The sequence below is a fragment of the Mesoplodon mirus genome (genome assembly GCF_964341445.2).
Source record: "Mesoplodon mirus genome assembly, chromosome: 2".
In the NCBI taxonomy this organism is placed as follows: domain Eukaryota; kingdom Metazoa; phylum Chordata; class Mammalia; order Artiodactyla; family Ziphiidae; genus Mesoplodon; species Mesoplodon mirus.
In genome coordinates, this window is record NC_138977.1 from 183,241,179 (window position 1) to 183,257,525 (window position 16,347).

The 16,347-nt window shown below is 46.4% G+C and overlaps 1 protein-coding gene across 1 annotated transcript; it reads right to left on the reverse strand.

Annotated features, from left to right (window-relative positions):
* Nucleotides 1-13,958: 13,958 nt before the first annotated feature.
* Nucleotides 13,959-16,147, reverse strand: FAM170B (family with sequence similarity 170 member B; the record flags this gene model as incomplete). Its single annotated transcript, XM_082643505.1, is given in 4 exon segments — nt 13,959-14,558; nt 14,562-14,609; nt 14,612-14,718; nt 16,036-16,147. Coding segments are annotated over 4 exon segments (867 nt in total).
* Nucleotides 16,148-16,347: the final 200 nt, after the last annotated feature.

Here is a 16,347-nt window from a genome sequence, read left to right on the forward strand (position 1 = left end):
GAGTGTGTGGACACTATAAACAATGATGTCTGCTTAGGGTGCCCTCAGCCACAGACCTGGGCTAGATACTTTGCACCATGTCACTAAATCCCGACACTGTGAGACCCTGGGACAGCTTTTCAATCTCCATGTGCCTCAGTTTCCTCCACCTGTACAATGGGAAAATTGGCATGTCCCTCATTGGGTGTTGAAGAAGATCAAGTAAGACATTTCCAGTTAAGGCACTGCACCTGGACCCTGGCCTGTGAATGTCACCTATCTTTACTCTTATTATTACAAATAAGGAAGCAGAGGCAGAGAGATGAAAGGGCTGATCCTTGCCAGGATGTGATGACAAGGCCATTCAGCCCAGATTACTCTGAGCCAGTGGTCTTTTCACCCTGCGTCTAAATTTGGGGCCTGAGCCTGACTGATGTGCTAATCCAGCATCTCTACAGCAAAGAAAGTGTATATTAGGTATGTTTTGTGCATGTCTGTCAGGGGAGGGCTTTGTGGGGTTCCAGAAAAGGTGGGCCCTAATTGGGACCGGGGTCCCTGGAAGAGGAAGAGAACATGGCACCCTCTCCTCCTCTCTAAAAGCAGTGAATGGGGGTGGGGAAGGCATGGAGACAGAGGTGGTGCTGCCCACTGGTGCTCAGCCCCAGGGCACGTCCCAGAGGAGACGTCCACCCTGCAGCCCAGGCCAGTGGGTGTACAGCCCTTGTGATCTCTCCAAATGCCAGGTATTCCCTGGGGTCCAGGGTCTCCCTAGGGCTCTTCTAGCTGGGCACCCTCACAAGGAGCAGGGCCCTGCAGGAACTGGGCTGACTGTCCAGACAGTCTGACTGGAGGGAGCAGCCCCATCTCTCGCCACCAGGTGGGTGATGGAACTGGGGAGCCAACGGGGAACTGGCTGCAAGGCTGCTGGGTCTGATGCCAAGGACAAGAAGTGAGGGCAAGAACGGATGTCAAACTGGATCCTACAGCCCAGGAATGCACACATTTCTGGGAGACTTCCAGACCAGAGCTTGGAAACCACTTTGCATGTGTGAGCGACTAAGCCTCACACCCCATCCCTGTGAGGTCCCAGGCTCCAATTTATGGGTTAGTAAGCTCAGGCTCAAAGAGGACTGGAGACCTGTCTGGGGCTCTTGGGCCACAGAGTATCTGGACGGGGAACTTGGATTCTGACTATGGAAGACAGCGCTTGGTGAGACAGGGGAGAGGATGCCAGAGGAGGAGCACTGGTTCTGAAAGTCAACCAGCATCCCACCCTGGGTACCACTTGTGGGTCCTTGGGCAACATAACCTCTCTGAGCCTCATTGTCCAGATGAAGGTGACACATGTAAAATGGCATGTCAGCATGACTGCACATGGGCAGGGCGCTAAGGAAGCGGCAGGACTGTTTGGTGTCCTCCATGACCTCCCACCTCAACCTTTGTGCTTGCTATTTACTCCCCATTGGTAGGATGTAGAAAGGGACCTTTACACAGGTCAGTCACATTTAAAGGAGCCAATTTTTGCTTTGTATCACTTTTTTTTAAGGTTTCTTTTTTTGATGTGGACCATTTGTTTAGTCTTTATTGAATTTGTTACAATATTGCTTCTGTTTTATGTTTTGTTTTTTTGGCCGTGTGAGGAGCCTGTGGGATCTTAGCTCCCCGACCTGGGATTGAACCCACACCCCTTGCATTGGAAGGTGAAGTCTTAACCACTGGATGGCCAGGGAAGTCCCCCATTGTATCATTTCTAAATATCGTTCTCTCCTCGCAGAATTCAGCAGATATTCCACTCAGCATTAGACTTAAATGCCCACCCTTTGCCTCGCTTTCTCTTTGCCAGAATTGATGCTGTGCTGGAGATTTAGGGACTGGAAAGTGCTTTTCTTGCAGTTCTGCGACACGTAACGTTGTTCTCTTTTCAGCTGTGTGCTCTCTCAATACTTTTCAGCTTCCCAAATAATCTACCAGACCATCTTGATAAGACCTTTGCTGCATGACCCGGAACGGGGAAACACAGCCAGCCTCCAGGGCAGACACCGCCAATGACCCAGATGAGATGCTGTATTTCAGTTGTTCTGGACTACAGTAGCAAAGGCCTTCCAGATATTTACCTTCACCCTGCTGCCTGCTCACTCGCTTACAACCTTAGGACAATTTGAAAATCCTCCACCAACTTATTTGTCCAACCCCTGGCTCCATCAGGTCTATGTTCTGAATTAGAAGAATAATACAATCCAATTATTTTTAAAAGTTATCTCTTCCAAAAATCCCCCTGTCTGGGGTTTCTGGACGAGCATTCAGACGGTTTTGAAGTTGATCCAGGTCCCGGTGGACACTAAGCTATGCGGAGGCCCTACTCAACTAATCCTGATTCTATCGGTCACCACCAAAAGAATCTTAGAAATCCAAATTCCCTCAAAATAAATGTGTTCTGCTATCACATGGCAGGCTGGGGAGTGGAGGTCTCCTTTTCCTCTTCCATTATTCAGTTGTTTGCTAAAACCTGGTCTGAGATGAAAGAAGAGTGTGTGGTTTTTTAATCAGCTTGATTTTGTGTATAGCAAGTCTATTCCTAAACTAAAAGCACCAAAGAAAAGTAAACACCCCCTTCTAAGGTGTTCGGTGGGTTTCTGTGTTGCTTTTTCAGTCTGGATTTATACAAGTAATTGTTAAGATCTCCTCCTCCTTAACGTTCGCAGGCGTTTTGGAGCCAAAAACACTTAGTTGCATGCTTGAATGATCACCAATAGGGAGTGAACAAAGAGTACACTCCGGACAGAAAGGGTTTCAGCTGTGCCTGATGGAGGGAGGATAGGAAAGAAGAGATCATGGTTACAGAGGACGCATCCATCCAATCAGAAGGAGAAGCCATCAACCAGCAATGGTGGAGCTTTCATGAAACCTGCAGCATCTTTCCCATGCACAGCTAGGGAAGGGGTGTGGAGTGCACTGGTTTTTCCCTAAAGGTAAGGAAATATGAAGCTATGAGGCTGACAGTACTTCTAGATAGAAATAGCTTCTCCAAACCAAGCTGTAGTATATAAGTTTGGGTCATTCCATGACCTTAGCAGTGATTGTGAGCTTGGTTGTCAGGCTATGCAGGCTGGATGCAGGAAGAAACGGCCCCCAGATTCTAGAAGTCTCCAGATGGAAGGAACTGGAAAGAGGGTGGGATTAGGAACTGGACAGGTCATCTATATCACTGATCACAACAGAGCCCATGCCTGTTTCCTCTTCCTATAGTCCTGCTGGCAACATCTACCATGAAAGCAGCCCTCGAACTGAAAATTAAAGGATGCTGGGAGAGTCCCGCCAGCAGCGGGTGAGCGACTGTTCCAGGCAAGGGAACATGTGCCAAAGCACAGAGGCTAAAGGACACAAGACTTTCAAGTCCTGCAGGTGGCTTCTGGGGGCCTAAAAGACCAGTTGAGTCTGGGGAGTGAGATGTGGATGGAGGGACAGGCAGGATCAAAGCCCTAGCAGCCCCCCAAATGGCAGATCCAGGAGATTGTACATCGTCCCAATGATGGTGGGTGCCATCAGTGAAGGAGGGGAGATGTCGCAAGGGTTCCCCAGGCATCACAGAGGAGGCATCACTAGGTTTGGAGGCAGGGGCTACGTTGAGTCTAATATCTCCAATGCTATTGACAATAATCCAAGAGAAATGTTGAATGTCAGAGTCTATAACTCACAGTGAGGGTAGAGAAAAAGGAAAGACAACTGACTCATTCTCAAGCCAATGTGAGATGCCTTGAAAACAAGGGTCACTGTCCAGGATCTGAGACAAGAGAAGGTCTGGGTACTGAGCCCTAGAAAACCCATTCCTGCACAGTGCCCAGTGCATGGTGGGCCATCAATATATGTCTCAGGGGTGAAGGAGAAAGAAAGGAAGCTGTTTCTTGGGCTACCATAACAAAGTGCCACAAACTGGGGGGCTTAAACCACAAAAATGTATTGTACTCACTGTTCTGGAGGCTAGAAGCCTGAGATCAAGGTGTCAGCAGGTTTGGTTTCCTCTGAGGCTTCTCTCCTTGGCTTGTGGATGGCCATCTTCTCCCTGTGTCTTCACCTGGTCTTCTTTGTGTGTCTGTGTCCTAATCTTCTCTTCTTTTGAGGACACCAGTCATATCGGATTAGGGTCCACGCTAATGACCTCATTTTAATTTAATTACCTCCCTAAAGTCCCTATCTCCAAATACAGTCACTGCCTGAGGTGCTAGGGTTTAGGACTTCAGCATGTGAATTCTGGGGGAGATACAATTCAGCCCATAATGGCAGGGAAGAAGGGAGGAGGAGGAGGAGGGAAGAAGAAGGCAGCCAAAGAGGAAGCTGATGAAGGCGGCTGACAAATAGAGATGGGGATAGGGAGCCAGGAGAACAGAGACTCAGTCACCAAGGTCAGCTATCAAGGAGAGGGACAGCTGATCCCAAAACCAAGGCAACAAGAGAACCAAGAAAATTTACTCACCCTAGCCTGGGATTGAAAAACATAGCCTGGGAGTCTGGGAGAAGATACTTCTCTCCTCTCGTGCATTTCAGATGTTCCTAAATAGCAGCCTTTATTGGGCCACAGAGATCTGGAGCTGGGAGCAGCTTTCATGCCAGCACCCACCCCCTCAGCACCCCATCATCCCCTCGTGGATGAACCCATCCTGGTCTCCCTGCTCCATCTCCTGTGCCCTGTGGGTACTTATTACTTTGGGCTAATCAAACAAGGAAAGGTCAGTGCTAGAGGTTGGCAGAGGCTGTCCTTGGAGAGACAACCTTCAATAGGCAGCTTGGACCCCCTAGGGGGTCTTTGGAAATGTGTGGGACATTTTTGATTGTCACAATGATTTGAGGGGTGGATGCACAACTGTCATTCAGAGGCAGGGGCCATGACATGGATGCCCTACATTGCAGTGGGCAGTCCTGCATGGGAAATAACAGTCCACGCAAAATGCCAATCATCATGCACACTTTAGAAACAGAGAGAGTGATGGGAAGTCAATGACGCAGTCACTGGGGCAACTGAGGGCTTCTGGGGTTTTGTGAGAAGAGGGTGCACAAGATTCAGAGTCATGTCCAAGAATAAACTGGCTGTTGACTGTCTTCCAACAGCTCCAGGTCACCATGCTGTTCTTAGACTAGGCATCTTTCAGCCGAGTCTCTCACAGCCAGCCTGGCTGTCCTCTCTGCCTCTGCAGAGGAGTGCTGAGTCCAGCTCTCAGCTCCCCCCAGGCCAGTAAAATCAGAGTCAGGACTGCTCAGGCTCCTCCAAAACACTGGCCCAAATAGAGCCAGGGCTGGTCAAAAGGGAAGCCTGGCTGATAGCTCAGCCATCCTCTATCTCAGGCAGGCCAGGTTGCACCTCCCAGCCTTCCTGTCTGGATGAGGACAAGATACAAGAAGCTAGTGCTTTGCGCAGCATCTAGAGTAACCTCCTTCAGAGGTGAGTGAGAAGACATCCCACTCTACCTACCCTTTTACTCCCCTGAGGGCACACTCATACGCACCCCACTCCAGACACGGACGGATGAGAGATACAAGACATCTTCAGGGTATATTTCCCTCTTCCTGGCACCCACCCCTCCACAGGTGAGCTCCAAGATCTGGTCCCACTTCTCTTCCACAGCCCTGCCCTAACTCCGTTCCCATTCCTTCAGGGACTTTCTCTGAACCTCTAGCTAACTGATGAGATAATTCATGTAAAAGGCTGATATTGTCTTAGTGTGTGAGCTTTCCAAGGATATTGTAATTACAATAGAGAAGAACAAGTCTTAAGTCAATGAATGGCTCTCTGATGATGAAATTGCTGAACTGTTAATTGCCTGAAGAGGAGATCATGGGGACAAAGGGACGAGCTCTCTAGAGGGCAAAACAAACTCTTTTCCTTCTTTATAGTGATAGTCTTTATTCTAGAAATGCAGAGCCCCAGTCCTAGCTCAGTTTGGGATGTTTGGGCTAGTTGCCCCTTCAGGGGGGTGCTGGGTTTCTAACCTTTCAAGACTCTACTTGAAGGGGTATCACCTCTTCCAGGAAGCATTCCAAGCCCCCAAAGGCTGAGTTAGGGCCCCTCTTCAGAGCCCCCATGGTTTCCTGTACAAATCTCTACACACAGCATCGTAAATGTCCCTGCTGGACTCTCTGATACCTAATACAAGACACCGGCCATCAATCATCTCTGTGTCTTTCCTGCATGTAGGTTAGCAATGGGATGATCTCCGATGGTATAGCTTTACATACTGTCCACACTGGGAGACTGTGTCATCTTAGCATGCTGCAGTGAGAACCCATCAGCCCCAGAAGAATCCACCTTGTATTCAGTCCCATATTCATTTAGGAAGCAACTTGTTTTTGCAAACACCAAGCTCAGCAGTGACATAAAACTAATGTTGTTAGAGTTTTATTGCTGTTGTAATTGTGTTTGTATTTAATGTGTAAATTTGTTTTTATTTTTATGGTTATCAAGGAACTATAAACTTGAATATTTGTGTTGTTTAAGTCATTGTGTAAGCAGCAATAACTAAGTCAACCCGGGCCTGTTCTTGGCCTTTGAAAGGATAGTATTCAAGTTTGCAAAATACTGCTGTAGGGAATTCTCACTCTCTTCTCCTAAGATTGATGGTACCTCACACTGCAGTTCCTGGGTGTGCCCTGGGAGGGGCTGCAGGAAGTCTGGCAGCAGAGCATCAACAAGCCCTCAGGTGTTAGAGCATCATTCATGGACCTTCTCTCCAGGTCCTTGTGCCCCACCCCAGCCAGGCACAGCACGGCCCAGTGCACAGCAGCACGTACCACATGCACACACACGTGCGCACACACGTTCACACCCACTCACACACAAATGCACACACACGTGCTTACATGTACACACAGGGTCTGGCTCCTGGCGCCATGCTTTGAGCTCAAGACATGGCATTTTCATGAACTGTTTTTGTGAACTCTTGTTCCGTCTTGCCTACAGCTCAGCACATCCTGGTCCTCATCATCTCTGGCCCAGCTCATTTCTAGGTGGGGGCTTCCAGTCAGTCTCACTGACAGGGGAAGCAGTAGAGACTTAGAAGAGAATGGAAGGGAACATACTGTATTCTCTTAACCAACCTACATGCCACCACGCACACACACACACCAGATCCCCTCTGATGGGAGCCCAAAGCACTCTGAGTGCTCAGGTCCAGTAATCCCACTCCGTATCTGCCAAATGTCAGCCTCTTGGTCCCAAATTCAGTCATGCCATTCTGGGCATATAAATCAACAAAATACTGATTAAGCACTCACTGTGTGCTTGCTCTCCTGAGGGCCTGAGACCCGGAAGCCTCCCCACCAGCAGCAGGGACTTCTCAAGCCTTCCTGGCTGCCTCCTGCCTGCCTCTGGTTCTTGCTCTTCAGCATCTGTATTCATTGGTTAGGGCTGCCATAACAAGACACTGCAGACTGGGGAGCTTAAGCAACAGACATGTATTATCTCCCAGCTCTGGAGGACAAGTTCAAGATCAAGACGTCTGCAGGGTTAGTGTCTTGTGAGGCCTCACTCCTTGGTTTGCAGATGGCTGTCTTCTCCCTGTATCTTCATTTTGTGGTCTTTCTTCTGTGTGTGTCTGTGTCCTAATCTCCTCTTCTTATAAAGGCATCAGTCATATTGGATTAGAGCCCAGCCTAATGATGACCTTATTTTACTTTACTTACTTCCTTAAAGACCTTATCTCCAAGTAAGGTCACATTCTGAGGTACTAGGGGTTAGGACTTCAACCTTTAAATTTGGGGGAGGGGCACACAATTCTGCCCATGACAGCATCCATAGCTGAGCACCTCAGAGACTCCCATGGAAAGGTCAGTCAGGACTCTGACATCTTTTTTTTTTTTTTTTTTTTGCGGCACGCGGGCCTCTCACTGTTGTGGCCTCTCCCGTTGCGGAGTACAGGCTCCGGACGCGCAGGCTCAGCGGCCATGGCTCACGGACCCAGCCGCTCCGCGGCATGTGGGATCCTCCCGGACTGGGGCACGAACCCGTGTCCCCTGCATTGGCAGGCAGACTCTCAAGCACTGCGCCACCAGGGAAGCCCAGGACTCTGACATCTTTGATGGACCCTCATCTTCCCCCACCGAAGCCTCATACCTGGGCCGCCTTTGTGATGTCACGTTCCCCTGTTGCTGTATCCTCCTTAACATCTGCCTTTCTCTCTTTCCCCTTCTGTCTCCCTTCTCCAGTTTCCTTCATCCTGTTGCAGTGCCTTCCCCTTCTTCTCCCTGCAAAGCCCCGTTTTCATGATCTTGTTTTCTTCCCAGTTTCACTATCTTTTACCCTTTCTTGCTGTTGAGCTCCCACCACAGTTTTCTCATGAGATCTCCCTCTCACTCACAGCTTTCAGCCTTTATAAGAAATGAGGACACACCACAAAAAGAGCTTTGTAATTTAACTCTTTTGAGTTGGCTGAGTCCTCTTTTGTTATAAAGTGCTCTTAAAATCAAAGCTAACTTGATTCAGAAGAGCCAAGGATTAAGATGTCCAGAGCTGGGCTTCTCAGAATGTGGTCTATAGACCACAGATGTGGACATGGAAGGCCCCCAGTGTCACTTCTAACCTCAGGTAATGTTTGATTAAATGTTTTATTGCCTTTTTATTATAAAAGCCATACTTCCTCAAATGGAAAACAAAGAATAATGCATGTTACACAAAACCAAAATTTATCAACAATTATCAACTGGAGATAATCACTTTGATGTTTCATTGCACTTGCAATATTTCCAAGAATATCTGTGTATCTAGTGAATGGAATATTTTCCATGTTATTTCCTAATTAGTCACATTTAGTACATAGGAAATCTTTTGATATATATTTTGTCTCAATCCTTCGATTATCTCGTTTTTGGAAATTCATTTGAGTTTCCAAGGTAAGTATATTGTCTTTTTCTTAAAAAATGAACAGAATTTTCCGTCCATTATATATAACATTTCTGTTTCATGTTTTATTGAATTGGTTGTAACCTCCGGAACAATGTTAAATAAAAATTGTAATAGATGACATATTTTACCTGATTTCAATGGGAATACTCGTAGATTTTTTGCTACTTGGTTTAAGATAAATACTCTATATCATCTGAAGAAAATTTCTATACTTAGTTCTAAAAATAATATAGGAATTATTGTTGTATTTACTACATTTTTAATTATGATATAATTTGCGTACCATAAAATTCAGCTTTTTAAAGCGTGCGATTCAGTGGTTTATAGGCTATTCACAAAGTGTGTAATCATCACTGCTATCTAATTTCAGAATGCTTTCATTACCCCAAGAAGAAACCCCATATCCATTAGCAGTCACTTCTCGCTCCTCTCCTTTCCCTGAATCCCAGGCAACCATCAATATGCTTTCTGTCTCTATAAATTTGCCTGTTTGGAAATTTCATATAAATAGAATAAAGCATTTTGTAGCCTTTTGTGTCTGGCTTCTTTCACTTAGAAATAATATTTTCAAGGTTCATTCACGTTATAGCATAGATCAGTACTGAATTCTTTTCATGGCTGAATAATTTTGTTTATCCATTCATCACTTGATGGACATGTAGGTTGTTTTCACTTTTTTGTATTAGAAATAATGTTGCTATGAATATTCATGTACAAGTTTTTGTGTGGACATTTGTTTTCAATTATCAGAATTGCTGAGCTGTATAGTAACTCTATTTTTAACTTTTTAAGGAACTGCCAGAATGTTTTCTAAAGTGGCTGCACCCTTTTACATTCCTGCCAGCATTGTACAAGGGTTCCAATTTCTCCACATCCTCACCAACTCTTATTATTATGTCCTTTTTTGTTATAGCCATCCTGGTGGGTTTCTCATGTAGTTTTGATTTGCATTTCCCTAAAGACAAATGATGTTGAGTATATTTTCATATGCTTATTAGTCATTTGTATATCTCCTTTGAAGAAATATTTTTCAAATCTTTAGCCCATTTTTAAATTGGGATACTTGTTTTTTATTGTTGAGTTATAAGACTTCTTTATATATTTTGGATACCAGACTTTATCAGATATGTGATGTGCAACTATTTCTCCCATTTTGTGGATTGTTTTCCACTTTCTTTTTTTTTTTTTTTTCGGTACGCGGGCCTCTCACTGTCGTGGCCTCTCCCGTTGCAGAGCACAGGCTCCGGACGCGCAGGCCCAGCGGCCATGGCTCACGGGCCCAGCCGCTCCGCGGCACGTGGGATCTTCCCGGACCGGGGCATGAACCCGCGTCCCCTGCATGGGCAGGCGGACTCTCAACCACTGCGCCACCAGGGAAGCCCTCCGCTTTCTTAATAGTATCCTCTGAACACAAAAGTTTTTCATTTTGATGAAGCCCAATTTATATAATTTTTGTTTGCTTGTGCTTTTGGTGTCATATCTAAGAGAAATCATTGCCTAATCCAAGATCATGAAGATTTACATCTCTGTTTTCCTCTAAGAGTTTTATAGTTTTAACTCTTACATTTAGATCTTTTTTATTTTAATTTGTATATGTGGTATGAAGTAGAAAGCCACCTTCACTCTTTTGCATACAGATATCCAGTTGTCCCAGCCCATTTGCTGAAAAGATTATTCTTTCCCCCATTGAATTATCTGGGCACCATAGGTGAAAAACAATTGACCATAAATGTATGGGGTTATTTTTGAATATTTTTCTTTTTAATATCTACTAAGACTATCATAAGATCCTTCTTTCAATATGAAGTATTGTTAGATTTAACAATTTCTGTCTTTACAGTCATGAGATGCCCCAAACTCAAGTCATGGTGAATTGTTCTTTTCACACTCTATAAATTTGATTAGATATCATTTTGTGTTTATAAGTGAGATCAATGTATTTTTACTCTTTTAGTGCCATCTTTGCCAGGTTTTGTTGTCACATTTCTGTAAATTTCATAAAATAATTTCCATCTCTTTCTGTAGTTTGGGAAAATAAAGGCTGTAAAGTAGTTCAAGATCTAAAATGTTTGAGGTCCCTTGATCCTCTGGAAAGGTTCCCCTTACTCACCCTGATCCTCGTCTTATTTGGTGGAGGTCCCAGGTCTCTACAAAGTGACGAGTTTAAACAATGAATGAATACTTACCTCAGCTGAGTTTGAGATATGTTTTAAAAATAAGTCACTATCTGAAGAACAATTTTATCCCCTCCTTCCTCCATCCATGTCAGCTGAAGTTATCCTCTACATTAAAAATGTGTTTCCCCAATGGTCTTGTCATCTTTCATTTGTCCTTAATGTCCGTCATCTTTCCCCCTGTCTCCAGCTGCTACTACTTAATCTAAAGAAAATACAACCTGTGGAGTTGACATGTTTGCTTTTCTGAATATCTTGCATCTGTCTTTATGTTAAAATTTTGCTTCTTCATGTGATGGTTAGAGTGTAGGCTCTGGAACCAGGCTGCTTGGGTGTGAAGCTGGTTCTGCTGTACACCAGCTCTATGACCTTGACAAGGTCTTAGCTTACTCACCTATAAAACAGGACTAATCCTAGGACCCACCTCATTGGTTTGTGGTGGGTTATTAATAATAAGTATATTATAATAAGTTATAATATACATATATAATATATAATATAATATACATTACATGACTTATTATTCATAAAGTGTTTAGAAAAATGGTTGGCCCTTAGAATATCCATGTTTAACATATAAATACATTGTCTTTTAAAGGCTAAAATTCCAGAGCTTAGATGCCATGCCTCATTTTGTTCCCTCTGCAACAGATTTCTAAATATAAATGTTCTCCTCCTCACCAGTGCTCACTATTTCTGGTTCAGCTGCCTCCTCTCCCCTTAGACAGTCCTTGGATTCTACCTGCCTACTGAGCTCCCTCCAACACCACATAGCTCTTCTCGGAAGAGCTTGACAAAGTTTGGACCATTGTCCTATCCTTTTTTTTTCTTCCTGAAGGCCCTCCAGCCCTATTCACAGTGAATTGAGAAAGTCTGTGACTCTGCTGCATCTTGAAAATTGGGCTGCAATATCATCCCCACAGTTGACATCCATTCCAAAATGATCCCATAGCTTCTGCTGCACTGGGACTGGTACAGAGAATGCATCTAACACAAGGCAACGGAAAGGGCCATGGTAACCACACATACATAGATGACCACAAATCTATCTCCATCCCGTTTAACACTCTTCAAAGCCCCAGATCCTTCTAACTAGCTCCCTTCCAAAGGTTTCTATCATAAACTGAGCTTATTCAAAAGTGGGCTCATGGGCATCCCAGCAAATCTTGTCCTTTGGTGCTCCAAAATGGAACCCATATTCACCAACCACTCAGGTAAAAAAAAAAAAAAAAAAAAAAAAAAAAAAAAAAAACTTGGAAGTTGTTGTGGACAATTTCCTCTCACCACCCTCATCAAACACTAGCCCAAACCTGTAATTTGCATCTCCTAAATCTCTTTGAACTCACACTGCCTACAGCTCTTCAACTGCCCTTCTTGTCACCAGTGATGCTCTCTCATCCATTCTTGACCCTGCTCACCACAGAGATCTTTCACAAAGGCCAACCTGATTTGCTAAAAATTCCTCAGGAGCTCCTTGCAGTTTTCAGGGGAAAAAATTCAAGTTCCATCCTTTTGGCTCCCAAGCCCTACTTGACCTAACACCTGCCTACGACAGAGAACATGAAGTTTCTCTCGTCAGGGGCTGGTTTCTCCGTATCTGGTAGGGATCCAGCGTCCTCTTAGTTGGCTCTTCTTTCCCCATTTTTCTTGCATTCTCAGCCTCCCTCTCTCTTTCGGATCATTCCCACTACATATAAACTTGCTCTCTCCCCATCTTTGCCTTTTTGTAGTTTCCTTTTGTCCAGCTAAGCCATCATTGCTTTCCTTTTCAGACAAGCTTGCCAGCAGAGCTGTCTAATGTTTGTGTCCAGTGGTTTTTTGTGTGTCCACTACTGCCCCATGCCCGCCTGGCTTCTGCCACCCTCAGTCCCTGGCACTGCTCTCATCACAGCCATCAGCAACCTCCACGTGCCAAATGAAAGGAAACATTTTACCCTCAGCTCACTCCCACTCACTCTCACTTTTAACGTGGCTCACCCGCTCCTAGAAACAATCTTTCCTAGTTTTAATGACTCTGAAGAAAACTCCTGGTCTCACTAATTCTACCTGGCCTCCCAGCCTTTGTGAACATCAGCCTCTTTGGAACATTTTCCTTCCTCAACAACCAGCATGAGTTTGGGGCCCTCCGCTGGGCTCCCCAAACCTCCTTTAGGTGATTCATCCCCTTGGCTTGCAGTTGTCTGTCCTATCTGCCTCTCACTGCATGACTGGGGTACATGTCTCATCAGCATGCCTAACACACAGCGGGCCATCCATGTAGTTTCTTGAATGAATGCAGCCCCTTGTAAGGGTAAAGAAAAATTCTGTAGCAACATTTTAAAACAGAGTTGACATATCTGAACTCATGGGTCAGCAGGACTTACCCAGCCCCCATCTCTACCTCTGGGACCCTGCTGTCTTGGGATGTCCGTGCCAGTGTGTAACCTGCAGAAATGGCAATTTCCAGTGGGTCCAATCCAATAACATGATTCACTCAATTAGTCATTGCCTTAAACTTTGAGTTATTCAAGTTTAATCCCATTAAAATAAGACATAGAACTAGGGCCTATGATGAGTTCCTAACCATGAAAAAAATAGGGCCGATGCTTCAATTGCAGTTGGCTCTCCTGCGAGTCACGACCCGCTAGACCCACCAGAAAAAATAAGAATTGCCTTGGCCACACACTTGCGGGCTTCAGGTCTTGCACCCACCGTCAGAAACACTTGATTTGGGTTTTGAAATGGACTCTAGTTGAAATGCTGTGCCCTTTGGAGGGTGCGTTCCCCGTCCCTTCTCACGGCCCTCCCATCTCCGCACGCTTCCTTCCCCGGCCCTCATCCTCTCTCCCTGGCCCCGTGGCTGTAGTCCTGATGGCCTGGAAAGGAGCAGCTGCGGTGCCGGAGGTGAGCGCAGGGCGGGGCACATCCCCTCCAGCTCATTGCTTCTCTGACCGTGACTGTGACGGAAGCACCTTGACATGGGGTCTTGGACTTCCACTACTGTCCGAAGTGCTGTGTCCCTCCTCCTCTGGCTCTTGCTCCTGCACTTGGCCCCGGGCCCACCTTCTCTCCAGCAACTCCTCGTAAAAGATCTGGCAGCTGAAGCCCTCTTGGATGCCCTCCTGGGCGTGCTCCAGCAGCACCTCCAGCGTGGGGAAGACCCGGCAGCAGGCCACACACCACGGCCCGTGGTTGGTGGTGACCAGCCAGCCCGGGGTGGCCCGCAGCTCCTGCAGGCAGCACTCCAGGGGCACCAGCAGCTCCATGTCGTCCGGCTCTGGGCGGGTGTCGTTCTTGCCGGCTTCCAGTTCCCAGCGCAGGTCGGTGTTGGAAGCCATCTCAAAGGAGGAGCCTTTCCGCCTCTGCCTCTTGATGAACTCTGCTTCGTGGATGCGGGGCTGCCGACGGACCAGCTCAAAGCCACAGTCGGTCTCCCAGGCCACGGCCACACGCTGCACGGTCTTCCCATGGGTGTAGAAGGCGCACATGCTTTGCCGGGCAGTGTCCTCGCCGCCACACGTGCTGGAAGAGCAAGACTAGTACTGGGAGTAGGACTGGTACTCGGAGGAGGACCGGGATGACCAGGCTGGCTGCTCCAGCCCAGAACGCCCCGACCCTTGCCCGAGAAGTAGATGTCCTCCTCGTGGGGAACAGCCAGGCCAGGCCGTGGAGATGGCTCCTCTCTCTTAGAGGTCTCTGGGAGGCGGAAGGACATTTTCATCGGTGCTGAGGCATCCGTGCCACAACCCACCTCAGGTCTCTGGGCAGGTACTTTCTTCTCCCTGGGCCTGTTTCCCCATAACGTGGGGATGAAATGCCTTTCTCTTGGGGCGAGGATAAGGATCAAATGTATAAACAGATATATCTTAAAGTTATGGATGTGATGACGGGGATCAAATAATGTATGAATGTAATATCCAAGGCCTTGACTAAACCCGAAAAGGCCATCAACTGCTGAATACAGACTGTGCGACACCTACCCACACAGGGCAATCCTCTTTGTTGATAAGAAGGAATAAACTACTGTTACATGCGAAACATGGATGAGTCTCTAATGCATTCTGCTAAATGAAAGAACTCAGGGTAAAAAGGTCATAGAGTATTTGATTCCATTTAGATGACATTCTAGAAAAGGCAAAACTATAGGGAGAGAGAACAGAACAGGGGTTACCGGAAGCCAAGGGCAGCAGGGGAACTGACTGCAAAGGGTCACTAAGAACTTTTAGAGGGTGATGAAAATATTCTGCATCATGATCTTTGTGGTGGTTAAACAAATGTGTACATGTCAGAATTCTCCAAACTGTACACAAAATCGGTGAGGTTTGTGTATTTAAATCACAGCTCAATAAAACCAGTTTAGAAAGCCAGACTTGGGAAGTGCTTTGGCCAGGCCACTCAGCCCAACCTTCCCCCTGGCATTTGTAACATGTCTCGTCTTCCCCCAGGGGCATCTCACCCTTTCCTTGAACATCCATTGGATCCCGTCACCATATAAGTGCTAAGTGCTTGCCACATTTTAACTCATTTAATATTTTTAAAAAACCCTAAGAAATTCCATTGTTATGATTTTTGACAAATTAAGAAACTGAGGCACAGAACATTGAAATGATTGATGGAGCCAGAGCTGGTGCCGGTCACTCAGTCCCAAAAGCCGGTGTGACCCTTAGGTGCTGCCCACGGTCACTTCAAATTGATGTTCTAGATTAACTTTAATCCATTTATTATAAAGGAATTTTTTACATCACTGCTGAAATCACAGAACTGACATGTCAATTCTGGTTTTTTCAAAGCACATTAAAATATATGACTAACATTTTAGGATTTCATCCTCATACCTTCTGAAATCACCTCATGTGCTCACAACAGCGGCCTCAGTCAGACCCACATCCATTTTTATGGTCAACAAAGCACTTTGGTGACAGCACTGAGGGGCAATCTGGTGCTTTCCCTCCCCTTCCCCTCCAGGACCACCCTCTCAGGGACACATCAGCCACACCCCTTCTTTCGACCTACCTGACCAGTGCACTTCCACGCTCTCCTCCACGGACCCTGGGCTGGCCAGGCTGAGGGTGGTCCCGTCCGTTGGTGACTGTTCTCCCCTATGGTCCATGAAGTGACGCTTCATGATGACACCAGTGCCCAGGGACTCAGAGCTCCAGCTGTTGGGTGAGAGTTGGCTCGGGCAGTGCTGAAGCCCTCCACTGGCCCCAGGCCAAGTGGCTGCTAGGCATCCATGGTCACTAGGCTCCTGGCTTTATTCTGTGGCCTCATCAGTGACACTGGTCTGTTCTGTGACCCATGGCAAAGACAGAGTCCCAGCCAGGA